This window comes from Chroicocephalus ridibundus, unplaced genomic scaffold, assembly GCF_963924245.1.
Source record: "Chroicocephalus ridibundus unplaced genomic scaffold, bChrRid1.1 SCAFFOLD_771, whole genome shotgun sequence".
Classification (NCBI taxonomy): domain Eukaryota; kingdom Metazoa; phylum Chordata; class Aves; order Charadriiformes; family Laridae; genus Chroicocephalus; species Chroicocephalus ridibundus.
In genome coordinates, this window is record NW_026961815.1 from 1 (window position 1) to 17,917 (window position 17,917).

Here is a 17,917-nt window from a genome sequence, read left to right on the forward strand (position 1 = left end):
ATGGGTGCCCTGGGGGGGTCCGTGGGTGCCGGGGGGGGTCTGTGGGGTCTGTGGTTGTCGTGGGGGGGTGTGTGGGTGTCATGGGGGGGGTCTCGGGGTTCTATGGGGGGGTCTGTGGGGTGTATGGGTGCTATGGGGGGCGGTCTATGGGTGCCAGGGGGGTCTGGGTTCCGTGGGGGGGTCTGGGTTCCATGGGGGGGCCTCTGGGTGTTGTGGGGGGGCCTTTGGGTTCTGTGGGTGTTGGGGGGGGGCGTCTGTGGGTGCCGGGGGGGGTCTATGGGTGCCGTGGGGAGGTCTGTGGGTGCTGGGGGGGATCTGTGGGTCCCATGGGTGCCCTGGGGGGGTCTGTGGGTCCCGTGGGGGGGTCTGTGGGTGCCGGGGGGGGTCTGTTGGCTCCATGGGGGGGGGGGTCTATGGGTGCCGTGGGGAGGTCTGTGGGTGCCATGGGGGGGTCTGTGGGTCCCGTGGGTGCCATGGGGAGGTCTGTGGGTGCTGGGGGGGGGTCTGTGGGTGCCATGGGGGGGTCCGTGGGTGCCGGGGGGGGTGTCAGCGTGCCGTGGGGGGGCTGTGTCCCCGCAGGCGCCATGGAGGTGACGGTGGGGACGGGGGCACTGGGGGGGTCTGTGGGGTCCGTGGGTCCCGTGGGGGGGGTCTGTGGGTTCCATGGGGGGGGTCTGTGGGGTCTATGGGTGCTGGGGGGGGTCCGTGGGTCCCATGGGTGCCATGGGGGGGTCTGTGGGTGCCATGGGGGATCTGTGGGTCCCGTGGGTCCCATGGGGGGGTCTATGGGTGCCCTGGGGGGGTCTGTGGGTGCCAGGGGGGGGTCTGTTGGCTCCATGGGGGGGGGTCTATGGGTGCTGTTGGGGGGTCTGTGGTGTCTATGGATGCCCTGGGGGGGTCTGCGGGTCTTGGGGGGGGTCCATGGGTCCCATGGGTGCCATGGGGGGGTCCGTGGGTGCCATGGGGGGGTCCGTGGGTGCCGGGGGGGGTGTCAGCGTGCCGTGGGGGGGGTGTGTCCCCGCAGGCGCCATGGAGGTGACGGTGGGGACGGGGGCGCTGGGGGGGTCTGTGAGGTCTATGGGTGCCATGGGGGATCTGTGGGTCCCGTGGGTGCCATGGGGGGGGGTCTGTGGTTCCTGTGGGTCCCGTGGGGGGGTCCGTGGGTCCCGTGGGGGGGTCTGTGGGTGCCAGGGGGGGTCTGTTGGCTCCATGGGGGGGGTCTATGGGTGCTGTGGGGGGGTCTGTGGTGTCTCTGGGTGCCATAGGGGGGTCTGTGGGTCCCATGGGGGGGGTCTGTGGGTGCTGGGGGGGGTCTGTGGGGTCTGTGGGGGCCAGGGGGGGTCTGTGGGGTCTATGGGTGCCCTGGGGGGGGTCTATGGGTGCTGTTGGGGGGTCTGTGGTGTCTCTGGGTCCCATGGGGGGGTCTGTGGGTCCCATGGGTGTCATGGGGGGGGTCTGTGGGTGCCAGGGGGGGGTCTGTTGGCTCCATGGGGGGGGGGTCTATGGGTGCTGTTGGGGGGTCTGTGGTGTCTATGGGTTCCATGGGGGGGCTCTGTGGGTGCTGTGGGTGCCCGTGGGGGGGTCTGTGGTTCCCGTGGGTCCCATGGGGGGGTCTGTGGGTCCCGTGGGTGCCGGGGGGGTGTCAGCGTGCCGTGGGGGGGGGTGTGTCCCCGCAGGCGCCATGGAGGTGACGGTGGGGACGGGGGCGCTGGGGGGGTCTGTGGGGTCTGTGGGTGCCATGGGGGATCTGTGGGTCCCATGGGTGCCATGGGGGGGTCTGTGGGTGCCATGGGGGGGTCTGTGGGTCCCGTGGGTGCCGGGGGGGGGGTGTCAGCGTGCCGTGGGGGGGGGCTGTGTCCCCGCAGGCGCCATGGAGGTGACGGTGGGGACGGGGGCGCTGGCGCTGGCGCTGCTGCTGCTGCCGCTGCTGTTCGAGCGCAGCCGCTCCTTCCGCTTCTTCTGCAAGATGGCCTTCTACAACGGCTGGATCCTGCTGCTCGCCCTCCTCGCCATCCCCCTCTGCGCCCTGCGCGGCCGCGACGTCGAGAACATGAAGTAGGGGACACAGGGGGACATGGGGGGGGCGCGGGGGGGGGACGCGGGGACATGGGGACACAGGGAGGGGACGTGGGGACACGGAGGGGGGCGGCTGCGGGGCGTCTCCTGTGTCTCTGAGGGCTCCAGGAGGGGAGATGTGGGGAGATGTGGGGAGCTGTGGGGCAGTGGGGGGGACAAGGGGACATGGGGACGTGGGGGGGACACATAGGGACACGAGGGGGGGACACAGGGGGGGACACGGGGACAAGGGGACACAGGGAGGGGACGTGGGGACACAGAGGGGGGCGGCTGCGGGGCATTTCCTTCATGTGTTGGGGTTCCAGGAGGGGACGTGTGGGGAGATGTGGGGACACAGAGGGAATGTGGGGCCATGGGGACATGGGGGGGACACAGGGGGACACGGGGGGGGGACGCGGGGGGGGACACGGGGACATGGGGACACAGGGAGGGGACGTGGGGACACGGAGCGGGGCGGCTGCGGGGCGTCTTCTGCGTCTCTGGGCACTCCAGGAGGGGAGATGTGGGGAGATGTGGGGCTGTGGGGGGGACGTAGGGACACGGGGACATGGGGGGGACACAGGGGGACACGGGGGGGGGGACACGGGGACATGGGGACACAGGGAGGGGACATGGGGACACAGAGGGGGGCGGCTGTGGGGCATCTTTTTCACGTCTTGGGGTTCCAGGAGGGGACGTGTGGGGAGATGTGGGGAGATGTGGGGCTGTGGGGACACAGGGGGACATGGGGACGCAGGGGGGGGTGCGGGGGGGGGGACATGGGGACATGGGGACACAGGGAGGGGACGTGGGGACACGGAGGGGGGCGGCTGTGGGGCGTTTCCTGCATGTCTGGGGGTCCAGGAGGGGACGTGTGGGGAGATGTGGGGCTGTGGGGGGGACGTAGGGACACGGGGACATGGGGGGGACACAGGGGGACACGGGGGGGGGGACACGGGGACAAGGGGACACAGGGAGGGGACGTGGGGACGCAGAGGGGGGTGGCTGCGGGGCATCTCCTTCATGTGTTGGGGTTCCAGGAGGGGACGTGTGGGGAGATGTGGGGAGATGTGGGGCTGTGGGGACACAGGGGGACATGGGGACGCAGGGGGGGGCGCGGGGGGGGGGACACGGGGACATGGGGACACAGGGAGGGGACGTGGGGACACGGAGGGGGGCGGCTGCGGGGCATCTCCTGTGTCTCTGGGGGCTCCAGGAGGGGAGATGTGGGGCCACAGGGGGGATGTGGGGCCATGGGGACATGGGGGGGACACATGGGGACACGGGGGGGGGACACAGGGGGGGACACAGGGAGGGGACGTGGGGACACGGAGGGGGGCGGCTGTGGGGCATCTTCTTCACGTCTTGGGGTTCCAGGAGGGGACGTGTGGGGAGATGTGGGGAGATGTGGGGCTGTGGGGGGGAAAAGGGGACATGGGGGGGATGTGGGGACACATGGGGACACGGGGGGGGACACAGGGGGGGACATGGGGACACAGGGAGGGGACATGGGGACACAGAGGGGGGCGGCTGTGGGGCATCTTCTTCACATCTTGGGGTTCCAGGAGGGGACGTGTGGGGAGATGTGGGGAGATGTGGGCCTGTGGCGACACAGGGGGACATGGGGACGCAGGGGGGGGCGCGGGGGGGGGACATGGGGACATGGGGACACAGGGAGGGGACATGGGGACACAGAGGAGGGCAGCTGCGGGGCGTCTCCTCCGTCTCTGGGGGCTCCAGGAGGGGAGATGTGGGGAGATGTGGGGCCGTGGAGGGGACATAGGGCACGGGGGGGATGTGGGGACACATGGGGACACAGGGGGGACACACAGGGGGGGACACGGGGACATGGGGACACAGGGAGGGGACGTGGGGACACAGAGGGGGGCGGCTGTGGGGCATCTTCTTCACGTCTTGGGGTTCCAGGAGGGGACGTGTGGGGAGATGTGGGGAGATGTGGGGCTGTGGGGACACAGGGGGACATGGGGACGCAGGGGGGGGCGCGGGGGGGGGACATGGGGACATGGGGACACAGGGAGGGGACGTGGGGACACAGAGGAGTGCAGCTGCGGGGCGTCTCCTGCGTCTCTGGGGGTCCAGGAGGGGAGATGTGGGGAGATGTGGGGCTGTGGGGGGGACAAGGGGACACGGGGGGGATGTGGGGACATGGGGGGACACAGGGGGGGGACACGGGGGGGGACATGGGGACACATGGGGACACAGGGAGGGGACGTGGGGACACGGAGCGGGGCGGCTGCGGGGCGTCTCCTGCGTCTCTGGGGGCTCCAGGAGGGGAGATGTGGGGAGATGTGGGGAGATGTGGGGCTGTGGAGGGGACATAGGGCACGGGGGGGATGTGGGGACACGGGGTGACGCAGGGGGACATGGGGGGGGGACACGGGGGGGGGACACGGGGACACGGAGGGGGGCGGCTGTGGGGCGTCTGCTGCGTCTCTGGGGGTCCAGGAGGGGAGATGTGGGGAGATGTGGGGAGATGTGGGGCCGAGGGGGGGACAAGGGGACACAGGGGGCTGTGGGGTGACGTGTGGGTCAGCGTGTGGGGCCGTGGGGTGACGTGCGGGGCAGTGGGGGTGACGTGTGGGTCAGCGTGTGGGGCTGGGGGGCGATGTGTGGGGCTGGGGGTCAGCGTGTGGGGCTATAGGGCGACGTGGGTCAGCGTGTGGGGCTGGGGGGTGATGTGTGGGGCCGTGGGGCTACGTGTGGGGCTGTGGGACGACATGTGGGTCAGCGTGTGGGGCTTTGGGGCAACATATGGGGCTGTGGGGTGATGTGTGGGGCTGTGGGTCAGTATGTGGGGCCATGGGGCTACGTGTGAGGCCGTGGGGTGATGTGTGGGTCAGTGTGTGGGGCTGTGGGTCAGTGTGTGGGGCTGTGGGGTGACATATGGGGCTGTGGGGCTACATGTGGGGCTTTGGGGCGACGTGTGGGTCAGTGTGTGGGGCTTTGGGGCACCATATGGGGCCATGGGGTGACGTGTGGGTCAGCGTGTGGGGCCATGGGGCAATGCGTGGGGCTGGGGGTCAGTGTGTGGGGCTGTGGGTCAGTGTGTGGGGCTGTGGGGTGACATGTGGGTTAGCATGTGGGGCTGGGGGGCACCATATGGGGCTGTGGGATGATGTGTGGGTCAGTGTGTGGGGCCGTGGGGTGACGTGTGGGTCAGCCTGTGGGGCTGTGGGGCTACATATGGGCCTGTGGGGTGATGTGTGGGTCAGTGTGTGGGGCCATGGGGCAACGTGTGGGGCTGTGGGACAACGTGTGGGTCAGTGTGTGGGGCTGGGGGGCACCATATGGGTCTGTGGGGTGACGTGTGGGTCAGCGTGTGGGGCTGGGGGGTGATGTGTGGGTCAGCGTGTGGGGCTGGGGGGTGATGTGTGGGGCTGTGGGTCAGTGTCTGGGTCCATGGGGCGATGTGTGGGGCTTTGTGGCGACGTGTGGGTCAGCGTGTGGGGCTGGGGGGCAACATATGGGCCTGTGGGGTGATGTGTGGGTCAGTGTGTGGGGCTGGGGGTCGATGTGTGGGGCTGTGGGTCAGCGTCTGGGTCCATGGGGCGACGTGTGGGGCTTTGGGGCGACGTGTGGGTCAGTGTGTGGGGCTGGGGGTCAATGTGTGGGGCCGTGGGGCTACATATGGGCCTGTGGGGTGATGTGTGGGTCAGCGTGTGGGGCTGTGGGTCAGTGTGTGGGGCTGTGGGGTGACGTGTGGGTCAGCGTGTGGGGCTGTGGGGCTACATGTGGGGCTTTGTGGCGACGTGTGGGTCAGCGTGTGGGGCTGGGGGGCGACGTGTGGGTCAGCATGTGGGGCTGGGGGTCGATGTGTGGGGCTGTGGGTCAGCATCTGGGTCCACGGGGCGACGTGTGGGGCTTTGGGGCGACGTGTGGGTCAGCGTGTGGGGCTGTGGGTCGACATGTGGGGCTTTGGGGCGATGTGTGGGTCAGCGTGTGGGGCTGGGGGGCAACATATGGGCCTGTGGGGTGATGTGTGGGTCAGCGTGTGGGGCTGGGGGTCGATGTGTGGGGCTGTGGGTCAGCGTCTAGATCCACGGGGTGACGTGTGGGGCTTTGGGGCGACCTGTGGGTCAGTGTGTGGGGCTGTGGGGTGACGTGTGGGTCAGTGGGGTGATGTGTGGGTCAGTGTCTGGGTCCACGGGGCCACGTGTGGGGCTGTGGGGCGACGTGTGGGGCTGTGGGTCAGTGTCTGGGTCCATGGGGTGATGTGTGGGGCTTTGGGGTGACGTGTGGGTCAGTGTGTGGGGCCGTGGGGTGACGTATGGGGCTGTGGGGTGATGTGTGGGGCAGTGGGGGTGATGTGTGGGTCAGCGTGTGGGGCTGTGGGGTGATGTGTGGGGCTGTGGGGCTACATGTGGGGCTTTGGGGTGACGTGTGGGTCAGTGTGTGGGGCTGGGGGGCAACATATGGGGCTGTGGGGTGATGTGTGGGTCAGTGTGTGGGTCCACGGGGCTACGTGTGGGGCCGTGGGGTGACGTGTGGGTCAGCATGTGGGGCTGGGGGTCTATGTGTGGGGCTGTGGGTCAGTGTCTGGGTCCACGGGGCCATGTGTGGGGCTTTGGGGCGATGTGTGGGTCAGCGTGTGGGGCTGTGGGTCAGTGTGTGGGGCTGTGGGGTGATGTGTGGGTCAGCGCGTGGGGCTGGGGGGCTACATGTGGGGCTGTGGGGCGATGTGTGGGTCAGTGTGTGGCGCCATGGGGCTACGTGTGGGGCTGTGGGTCAGTGTGTGGGGCTGTGGGGCAACGTGTGGGTCAGTGTGTGGGGCTGTGGGTCGACATGTGGGGCTTTGGGGCGACGTGTGGGTCAGCGTGTGGGGCTGGGGGGCAACATATGGGCCTGTGGGGTGATGTGTGGGTCAGTGTGTGGGGCTGTGGGGCGATGTGTGGGGCTGTGGGTCAGTGTGTGGGGCCGTGGGGCAACATGTGGGTCAGTGTGTGGGGCTGGGGGGCTACATGTGGGGCTGTGGGGCAATGTGTGGGGCTTTGGGGTGATGTGTGGGTCAGTGTGTGGGGCTGTGGGTCTGTGTGTGGGGCTGTGGGTCAGCGTCTGGATCCACGGGGCGACGTGTGGGGCTTCGGGGCGCCGCCTGGCTGGGTCCGTGGGGCCGGGGCCGCGTGTGGGGCGGTCGTGGGGGGGATGCGGGATGTGTGGGGCAGCCGTGGGGCCTGACCCCCGCCCCCCGCCCCCCAGGATCATCCGGGGGCTGATGCAGCACGTGAAGCACCTCTACGGGATCCGCATGGCCGTGCGGGGGGCCCAGCACTTCCCCCCCCGCCAGCCCTACGTCGTCGTCAGCAACCACCAGAGCTCCCTCGACCTCCTGGGTACGCCTGCCCCATAGCTGCCCCATAGCCGCCCCATAGCCGCCCCATAGATGCCCCATAGATGCCCCACAACTGCCCCACACTCACCCCATTCCGCCTCCCCTCTGCCGAAACCTCAGTGTCAGCAGCTGCCAGAGCTCCCTCGACCTCCTGGGTACGCCTGCCCCATAGCTGCCCCATAGCCCTGCCCCATAGCTGCCCCATAGATGCTCCACAGAGACCCCAAAACTGCCCCACGCTCACCCCGTTCCACCTCCCTTCTGCCGAAACCTCAGTGTCAGCAACTAACGGAGCTCCCTCGGCCTCCTGGGTGGGTCTGCCCCATAGCTGCCCCATAGCCGCCCCATAGATGCCCCATAACCACCCCATAACTGCCCCACACTCACCCCATTCCGCCTCCCCTCTACCAAAACCTCAGTGTCAGCAACCACCAGAGCTCACTCGACCTCCTGGGTACGCCTGCCCCATAGCTGCCCCATAGCCGCCCCATAGCCGCCCCATAGGTGCCCCATAGCTGCCCCACAGAGACCCCAAAACTGCCCCACGCTCACCCCGTTCCACCTCCCCTCTGCCAAAACCTCAGTGTCAGCAACCACCAGAGCTCCCTCGGCCTCCTGGGTACGCCTGCCCCATAGCTGCCCCATAGCCGCCCCATAGCTGCCCCATAGCTGCCCCACAGAGACCCCAAAACTGCCCCACGCTCACCCCGTTCCACCTCCCTTCTGCCAAAACCTCAGTGTCAGCAACTAACGGAGCTCCCTCGGCCTCCTGGGTGGGTCTGCCCCATAGCCGCCCCATAGCTGCCCCATAGCTGCCCCATAGCCACCCCACAGGTAACCCCTGCCACCCAGGGATGATGGAGGTGTTGCCGCAGTGGTGTGTCCCCATCAGCACCCCCTGCCCCATAGCCAACCCTGCCCCATAGCCACCTCCCAGCCCCATAGCCGCCCCATAGCCGCCCCGTGGCTGCCCCACGGCCGCCCCACGGCTGCCCCCCGCCCCCCAGGGATGATGGAGGTGCTGCCGCAGTGGTGTGTCCCCATCAGCACCCTCTGACCCATAGCGAACCCTGCCCCATAGCCGCTCCCCAGCCCCATAGCCGCCCCGTAGCTGCCCCACGGCTGCCCCACAGCTAACCCCTGCCCCCCAGGGATGATGGAGGTGCTGCCAGACCACTGCGTGCCCATGGCCGCTCCCAGCCCCATAGCCAACCCTGCCCCATAGCCACCTCCCAGCCCCATAACCGCCCCGTAGCCGCCCCGTGGCTGCCCCACGGCTGCCCCACGGCTGCCCCCCGCCCCCCAGGGATGATGGAGGTGCTGCCGGATCGCTGCGTGCCCATCGCCAAGCGGGAGCTGCTGTACATGGGCGCCGTGGGGCTGGCGTGCTGGTTGGGGGGCATCATCTTCATCGACCGCAAGCGCCCGCGCGACGCCATCAGCGTCATGGCCGAGGCCGCCCACACCATGCTCAGCCAGGACGTGAGTGGGGCCGGCGCCGTGGGGCTGGGGGTGGGGGGAGGAAATCTATGGGGCGGAGGGAGGAGGTGGGGGGGGTCCGGTCCCCGCGTCCCGCTGGCAGCAGCCCCGTAGCGACGTGGGGCTGGCCGTGGGGCGATTCTAGGCGACACCTCCCCCACCCCGGGCCTCGCCGTGGGGCCAGCCCCATAGCCCACCCCGCGTTTTTCTCTTCTCTAGGGCTGGGTGTGGGGCTGGGGAATCTATGGGGTAGTGGGAGGATGTGGGTCCGTCTGTACATCCCGCTTACAGCAGCCCCATAGCGATGTGGGGCAGCCCCAGCCTCGCCGTGGGGCCAGCCCCATAGCCTGCCCCCCATTTTCGCTCTCTCTAGGGCTGGGTGTGGGTCTGGGGGAATCTATGGGGCAGCGGGAGGATGTGGGTCCGTCTGTGCATCCCACTCCCCCCGAGCCCCATAGCGATGTGGGGCAGCCCCAGCTCGCCGTGGGGCGATTCTAGGCGACCCCCCCCAGCCTCGCCGTGGGGCCAGCCCCATAGCCTGCCCCACATTTTTCCCTTCTCTAGGACTGGGTGTGGGTCTGGGGTGTCTATGGGGCAGAGGGAGGATGCGGGTCCATCTGTGCATCCCACTTGCAGCAGCCCCATAGCGATGTGGGGCAGCCCCGGCTCACTGTGGGGCCAGCCCCATAGCCTGCCCCGCGTTTTTCTCCTCTTCTCTAGGGCTGGGTGTGGGGTTGGGGAATCTATGGGGCAGTGGGAGGATGTGGGTCCATCTGTACATCCCGCTCGCAGCAGCCCCATAGCGACGTGGGGCAGCCCCAGCCTCGCCGTGGGGCCAGCCCCATAGCCTGCCCCGCGTTTTTCCCTTCTCTAGGGCCGGGTGTGGGGCTGGGGAATCTATGGGGCAGCGGGAGGATGTGGGTCCGTCTGCGCATCCCATTCCCCCCGAGCCCCATAGTGATGTGGGGCAGCCCCGGCTCGCTGTGGGGCGATTCTAGGCGACCCCCCCCCCCCCGGCCTCGCTGTGGGGCCAGCCCCATAGCCTGCCCCACGTTTTTCTCTTCTCTAGGGCCGGGTGTGGGTCTGGGGAATCTATGGGGCAGCGGGAGGATGTGGGTCCATCTGTGCATCCCGCTCGCAGCAGCCCCATAGCAATGTGGGGCAGCCCCAGCCTTGCCGTGGGGCCAGCCCCATAGCTGACCCACGTTTTTCCCTTCTCTAGGGCTGGGTGTGGGTCTGGGGAATCTATGGGGCAGCGGGAGGATGTGGGTCCATCTGTGCATCCCGCTCGCAGCAGCCCCATAGCGACGTGGGGCAGCCGCAGCCTTGCCGTGGGGCCAGCCCCATAGCCTGCCCCACATTTTTCCCTTCTTTAGGACTTGGTGTGGGTCTGGGGGAATCTATGGGGCAGTGGGATGATGCGGGTCCATCTGCGCATCCCATTCCCCCCAAGCCCCATAGCGATGTGGGGCAGCCCTGGCTCACTGTGGGGCCAGCCCCATAGCCTGCCCCCCATTTTCCCTCTCTCTAGGGCCGGGTGTGGGGCTGGGGAATCTATGGGGCAGCGGGAGGATGCAGGTCCATCTCTGCATCCCGCTCACAGCAGCCCCATAGCGATGTGGGGCAGCCCCAGCCTTGCCGTGGGGCCAGCCCCATAGCCTGCCCCATATTTTTTCCCTGTTCTCTAGGGCCGGGTGTGGGTCTGGGGGAATCTATGGGGCAGAGGGAGGATGCGGGTCCATCTGTGCATCCCGCTCACAGCAGCCCCATAGCGATGTGGGGCAGCCCCAGCCTCGCCGTGGGGCCAGCCCCATAGCCTGCCCCGCGTTTTTCCGTTCTCTAGGGCCGGGTGTGGGGCTGGGGAATCTATGGGGCAGCGGGAGGATGTGGGTCCGTCCGCGCATCCCACTCCCCCTGAGCCCCATAGCCATGTGGGGCAGCCCCGGCTCACTGTGGGGCCAGCCCCATAGCCTGCCCCACGTTTTTCCCCCCCTTCTTTAGGTCCGGGTGTGGGGCTGGGGAATCTATGGGGCAGTGGGAGGATGTGGGTCCATCTGTGCATCCCGCTCGCAGCAGCCCCATAGCGATGTGGGGCAGCCCCAGCTCACTGTGGGGCCAGCCCCATAGCCTGCCCCATATTTTTTCCCTGTTCTCTAGGGCCGGGTGTGGGGCTGGGGAATCTATGGGGCAGCGGGAGGATGCGGGTCCGTCTGTGCATCCCACTCCCCCTGAGCCCCATAGCCATGTGGGGCAGCCCCAGCCTTGCCGTGGGGCCAGCCCCATAGCCTGCCCCACGTTTTTCCCCCCCTTCTTTAGGTCCGGGTGTGGGGCTGGGGGAATCTATGGGGCAGAGGGAGGATGCGGGTCCATCTGTGCATTCCGCTTGTAGCAGCCCCATAGCGATGTGGGGCAGCCCCAGCCTTGCCGTGGGGCCAGCCCCATAGCTGACCCACGTTTTTCCCTCTCTCTAGGGCCGGGTGTGGGTCTGGGGAATCTATGGGGCAGTGGGAGGATGCGGGTCCATCTGTGCATCCCGCTCGCAGCAGCCCCATAGCGACGTGGGGCAGCCCCAGCCTCGCCGTGGGGCCAGCCCCATAGCTGCCCCACGTTTTTCCCTTCTCTAGGGCTGGGTGTGGGGCTGGGGAATCTATGGGGCAGCGGGAGGATGTGGGTCCGTCTGTGCATCCCACTCCCCCTGAGCCCCATAGCGATGTGGGGCAGCCCTGGCTCGCTGTGGGGCTATTCTAGGCGACTCCCCCCCCCCACCCCGGCCTCGCCGTGGGGCCAGCCCCATAGCTGCCCCACATCGTCCCTCTCTGCAGGTCCGGGTGTGGGTCTTCCCCGAGGGGACGCGCAACCACAGCGGCTCCATGTTGCCCTTCAAGCGGGGGGCGTTCCACCTCGCCGTCCAGGCCCAGGTATGGGGCGGCCGTGGGGCGGCCGTGGGGCGGCCGTGGGGCCGGCCCTCCTCCCTCACCCCACATCCTGCCCCACAGGTCCCCGTCGTCCCCATCGTCATCTCCTCCTACCAGCACTTCTACAGCAAGAGGGAGCGGAGGTTCACGGCCGGTGAGGGGACTTGGGGGGCACTTGTGGGGCTGGGGGGGCACTTGTGGGGCTGGGCGGGCACTTGGGGGGCCGGGGGGACGTGTGGGGCACGTGGGGAGTCGGGGGAGGGTCCGTGGAAGGGGAGTTGGGGGGCACTTGGGGGTCTGTGTGGGCTGCAGGGGGGATACATGTGGGGCTGGGGGGCAGATGTGGGGCTGGGGGAGCACTTGTGGGGCCGGGGGACACTTGTGGGGCCGGGGGGACACTTGTGGGGCCGGGGGGACGTGTGGGGCACGTGGGGAGTCGGGGGGGGTCCGTGGAGGGGGAGTTGGGGGGCACTTGGGGGTCTGTGTGGGCTGCGGGGGGGATACATGTGGGTCTGGGGGGCACTTGTGGGGCCGGGGGGGCACTTGTGGGGCTGGGGGGACATGTGGGGCACGTGGGGAGTTGGGGGGGGTGGCGTAGATAGGGGGCTGAGGGGGTTAATGTGGGGCTGGGGGGGGATATGTGTGGGGCTGGGGGGACACGTGTGGGGCCGGGGGGACACTTGTGGGGCCAGGGGGATGTGTGGGGCACGTGGGGAGTCGGGGGGGGGGTCCGTGGAGGGGGAGTTGGGGGGCACTTGGGGGTCTGTGTGGGCTGCAGGGGGGATACATGTGGGGCTGGGGGGCAGATGTGGGGCTGGGGGAGCACTTGTGGGGCCGGGGGGCACTTGTGGGGCCGGGGGGATGTGTGGGGCACGTGGGGAGCCGGGGGGGGCGGTCCGTGGAGGGGGAGTTGGGGGGCACTTGGGGGTCTGTGTGGGCTGCAGGGGGGATACGTGTGGGGCTGGGGGGCACTTGTGGGGCTGGGGGAGCACTTGTGGGGCCAGGGGGACGTGTGGGGCACGTGGGGAGTTGGGGGGGTGGCGTAGATAGGGGGCTGAGGGGGTTAATGTGGGGCTGGGGGGGGATATGTGTGGGGCTGGGGGGACACGTGTGGGGCCAGGGGGACACTTGTGGGGCCGGGGCGGTGTGGGGCACGTGGGGAGTCGGGGGGGGTCGGTGGAGGGGGAGTTGGGGGGCACTTGGGGGTCTGTGTGGGCTGCGGGGGGGATACGTGTGGGTCTAGGGGGGGCACTTGTGGGGCCGGGGGGACACTTGTGGGGCCAGGGGGACGTGTGGGGCACGTGGGGAGTCGGGGGGGTCCGTGGAGGGGGAGTTGGGGGGCACTTGGGGGTCTGTGTGGGCTGTGAGGGGGGACACGTGTGGGTCTAGGGGGGCACTTGTGGGGCTGGGGGAGCACTTGTGGGGCCGGGGGGACACTTGTGGGGCCGGGGCGACGTGTGGGGCATGTGGGGAGTCGGGGGGGGTCCGTGGAGGGGGACTTGGGGGGCTGTAGGGGGGATACATGTGGGGCTGGGGGGCAGTGGGGCTGGGGGGACACGTGTGGGGCTGGGGGGACACTTCTGGGGCCGGGGGGACGTGTGGGGCACGTGGGGAGTCAGGGGGGGGTCCGTGGAGGGGGAGTTGGGGGGCACTTGGGGGTCTGTGTGGGCTGTGGGAGGGGACAGGTGTGGGTCTAGGGCGGCACTTGTGGGGCTGGGGGAGCACTTGTGGGGCTGGGGGAGCACTTGTGGGGCCGGGGCGACGTGTGGGGCACGTGGGGAGCCGTGGAGGGGGAGTTGGGGGCTGGGGGGGGGATTTGTGTGGGCTGCGGGGGGGATACATGTGGGGCTGGGGGGCACTTGTGGGGCCGGGGGGACACTTGTGGGGCCGGGGGACATGTGGGGCACGTGGGGAGTCGGGGGGGGTCCGTGGAGGGGGAGTTGGGGGCACTTGGGGGTCTGTGTGGGCTGTGGGGGGGACACGTGTGGGTCTAGGGGGGCACTTGTGGGGCTGGGGGAGCACTTGTGGGGCCGGGGGGACACTTGTGGGGCTGGGGGGATGTGTGGGGCACGTGGGGAGTCGGGGGGGGTCCGTGGAGGGGGAGTTGGGGGGCACTTGGGGGTCTGTGTGGGCTGTGGGGGGGGACAGGTGTGGGTCTAGGGGGGCACTTGTGGGGCTGGGGGGGCACTTGGGGGGCCGGGGGGACGTGTGGGGCACGTGGGGAGCCGTGGAGGGGAGTTGGGGGGCTGAGGGGGTTGATGTGGGTCGGGGGAGGAAATGTGTGGGTCTGGGAACATGTAGGTCTGGGGGGGGATATGTGTGGGGCTGGGGTGATGTGTGGGTCTGAGCAGGGAAAGGTGTGGGTCTGGGGGAAACGTGTGGGGCTGGGGAACACATGTGGGTCTGGGGTGATATGTGGGTCTCGGGGGGAAATATGTGGGTCTGGGGAGTTATGTGTGGGTCTGGGGGGGGAAATGTGTGGGTCTGGGGTGATGTGTGGGTCTGGGGAGAGAAATATGTGGGTCTGGGGGGAAATGTGTGGGTCTGGGGAGTTACGTGTGGGTCTGGGGAGGGAAATATGTGGGTCTGGGGTGATGATGTGTGGGTCTGGGGAATTATGTGTGGGTCTGGGGATGGAAATGTGTGGGTCTGGGTGATGTGTGGGTCTGGGGAGAGAAATATGTGGGTCTGGGGAGTTACGTGTGGGTCTGGGGGGGGAAATATGTGGGTCTGGGGAGTTACGTGTGGGTCTGGGGAGGAAATGTGTGGGTCTGGGGTGATGTGTGGGTCTGGGGAGGGAAATATGTGGGTCTGGGGGGGGGAATATGTGGGTCTGGGGAGTTATGTGTGGGTCTGGGGGGGGAAATGTGTGGGTCTGGGGTGATGTGTGGGTCTGGGAGTTATGTGTGGGTCTGGGGAGGAATTGTGTGGGTCTGGGGTGATGTGTGGGTCTGGGGAGTTACGTGTGGGTCTGGGGGAAATATGTGGGTCTGGGGTGATGTGTGGGTCTGGGAGTTACGTGTGGGTCTGGGGGGGAAATGTGTGGGTCTGGGGTGATGTGTGGGTCTGGGGAGTTACGTGTGGGTCTGGGGGGGGAAATGTGTGGGTCTGGGGTGATGTGTGGGTCTGGGGGGGAAATATGTGGGTCTGGGGAGTTATGTGTGGGTCTGGGGGGGAAATGTGTGGGTCTGGGTGATATGTGGGTCTGGGGGGGAAATGTGTGGGTCTGGAGAGTTACATGTGGGTCTGGGGAGGGAAATGTGTGGGTCTGGGGAACACATGTGGGTCTGGTGGGGAAATGTGTGGGTCTGGGGTGATGTGTGGGTCTGGGGGAGGGAAATATGTGGGTCTGGGGGGGGGAATATGTGGGTCTGGGGAGTTACGTGTGGGTCTGGGGGGGGAAATGTGTGGGTCTGGGATGATGTGTGGGTCTGGGGAGTTACGTGTGGGTCTGGGGAGTTATGTGTGGGTCTGGGGAGGGAAATATGTGGGTCTGGGGTGATGTGTGGGTCTGGGGGGGGAAATATGTGGGTCTGGGGAGTTATGTGTGGGTCTGGGGGGGAAATGTGTGGGTCTGGGGTGATGTGTGGGTCTGGGGGAGGGAAATATGTGGGTCTGGGGGGGGGGAATACGTGGGTCTGGGGAGTTATGTGTGGGTCTGGGGGGAAATGTGTGGGTCTGGTGGGGGAAATGTGTGGGTCTGGGGGGGGAAATGTGTGGGTCTGGGGTGATGTGTGGGTCTGGGGAGAGAAATGTGTGGGTCTGGAGAATTACATGTGGGTCTGGTGGGGGAAATGTGTGGGTCTGGGGTGATGTGTGGGTCTGGGGAGTTACGTGTGGGTCTGGGGGCGGAAATATGTGGGTCTGGGGTGATGTGTGGGTCTGGGGGGGGGGGAAATATGTGGGTCTGGGGGGTGTGCGCTGGAATCCGTGGGTCGCGGCCGAGACGTTTTCCCACCCCCGCGGCTGCCGCCCGCGTCCGCGTCCGCGCGTCCGTGTGGGGCCCGTCGCGGCCGTGGGGCGGCCGTGGGGCGGCCGTGGGGCAGCCCCCCAACCCCCGCCCCACAGGGCAGTGCGTCATCCAGGTGCTGCCCCCCCTCCCCACGCGGGGGCTGGGCCCCGCCGACGTCCCGGCGCTCACCGACCGCGTCCGCGCCGCCATGTTGGAGGCCTTCGAGGCCCTTTCGGCCGAGCTCTGCCCCACGGCGCCCGCCCCCGCCCCACAGTGACCCCCAACCGCTTCGGGGGGGGGGGGGGGGGGGACGACGAGCCAGCCCCACGGCACCGGAATCGGGGGGGGGACACACACACGACGCCCCACACCCTCCCCCCAACCAGCGCGGGACTGAACCCCCCACACACACCCTGCCCCACACGTGCATCCCCCGGCGCCGTGGGGCTGACCCATAAGTAAGGGGGCGTGGAGAGAAGGACACGGGTGCGCGCACACCCCACAACTGCCGCGGCGGGGGGTGGGGGAGGAGCGGGGCGCGGAGTGACCCACAAGTGGGGCGCGACCCACGGCGACACAGAGACGGACCCACGGCAACGCGGGGAGCGACCCACAGCGGGACCCACGGCAATGTGGGGCGGGACCCACGGCCACACAGAGACTGACCCACAGCGGGACCCACAGCAACATGGGGAGCAACCCACGGCGGGACCCACGGCAACAGAGACTGACCCACGGTGGGACCCACGGCAATGTGGGGCACAACCCACAGCGGGACCCACGGCGACAGAGACTGACCCACGGCAACGTGGGGAGCGACCCACGGCGGGACCCACAGCAATGTGGGGCAGGACCCACGGCGACACAGAGACTGACCCACAACGGGACCCACGGCAATGTGGGGCACGACCCACAGCGGGACCCACAGCGACAGAGACTGACCCACGGCAATGTGGGGAGCGACCCACAGCGGGACCCACGGCAATGTGGGGCACGACCCACAGCGGGACCCACAGCCACACAGAGACTGACCCACAGCGGGACCCACAGCAACGTGGGGAGCGACCCACGGCGGGACCCACGGCGACAGAGAGTGACCCACGGCGGGACCCACGGCAATGTGGGGAGCGACCCATGGCAGGACCCACGGCAACAGAGACTGACCCACGGCGGGACCCACAGCAACATGGGGAGCGACCCACAGCGGGACCCACGGCCACACAGAGACTGACCCACAGCGGGACCCACGGCGGGACCCACAGCAACGCAGAGGCTGACCCACGGCGGGGGCTGTGGGAAGAGCTGGGTCAGACCCACGGCGGGACCCACGGCGGGACCCACGGCGGGACCATGGTACAACCCCCAGCGGCACCCCCATGGACCGACCCCCTCCAGCCCCACACTTGGGGGGCACCCCACGGACTGACCTTCTTCAGCCCCCCACTTGGGGGTCCCGGTGATTGACCCACTCCTGGCCCCCCTACTTGGGGGGCAGCCCACGGACTGACACCCTCCGGCCCCCTACTTGGGGGTCCCGTGGACGGACCCACGCCTAGACCCCCACTTAGGGGGCACCCCACGGACTCACGCACTCCAGACCCCCAACCTGGGGGTCCCAGGGACCGACCCTCTCCAGCCCCCCAACTTGGGGGGCGCCCCATGGACCCACACCCCCCCCTCCCCACCCCCCAGACCCCCACTTGGGGGGCACCCCACGGACTCACGCACTCCAGACCCCCAACTTGGGGGTCCCGGTGACTGACCCCCGCCGGACCCCCAACTTGGGGGGCACCCCACGGACTAACCCCCACCCCCACCCCCCAGACCCCCAACTTGGGGGGCACCCCACGGACTCAACACACTCCAGACCCCCCACTTGGGGGTCCCGGGGACTGACCCCCTCCAGCCCCCCAACTTGGGGGTCCCAGGCCCTGCCCCACGGCTCCATGGGGGGGGGGGAGGGGGCAGTGCTCCGTGGGGCCGGGGGGGGGGTCCCCGCCGTGGGGCAGCCGTGGGGCAGCCCCCGTCCGTGGGGCGCCGCCGTGTATTTATTTGGGGGGGGGGGGAGGGGACACCCCCGGATTTTGCCAAACCCCCTCGTGCCCCTCCCCCCACCCCCGACCCCCCCCCGCTTTTAATAAACCCCCCCGAAATCGAGGCTCTTGT

At 68.7% G+C, this 17,917-nt stretch overlaps 1 protein-coding gene across 2 annotated transcripts; it reads left to right on the forward strand.

The window, feature by feature from the left end:
- Positions 1 to 1,850: 1,850 nt before the first annotated feature.
- Positions 1,851 to 17,637, forward strand: AGPAT1 (1-acylglycerol-3-phosphate O-acyltransferase 1). 2 transcript variants are annotated; one of them, XM_063322386.1, is made up of 6 exons: positions 1,851 to 2,055; positions 7,273 to 7,406; positions 8,712 to 8,887; positions 11,707 to 11,802; positions 11,881 to 11,953; positions 15,885 to 17,637. In XM_063322386.1, the coding sequence occupies exons 1-6, from the start codon at positions 1,871 to 1,873 to the stop codon at positions 16,211 to 16,213; spliced, it is 993 nt and encodes a 330-aa protein (XP_063178456.1). In that variant the 5' UTR covers positions 1,851 to 1,870; the 3' UTR covers positions 16,214 to 17,637. The 2 variants fall into 2 exon arrangements, with proteins under 2 accessions (XP_063178456.1, XP_063178457.1); XM_063322387.1 differs by having other exon boundaries at positions 15,868 to 16,144.
- Positions 17,638 to 17,917: the final 280 nt, after the last annotated feature.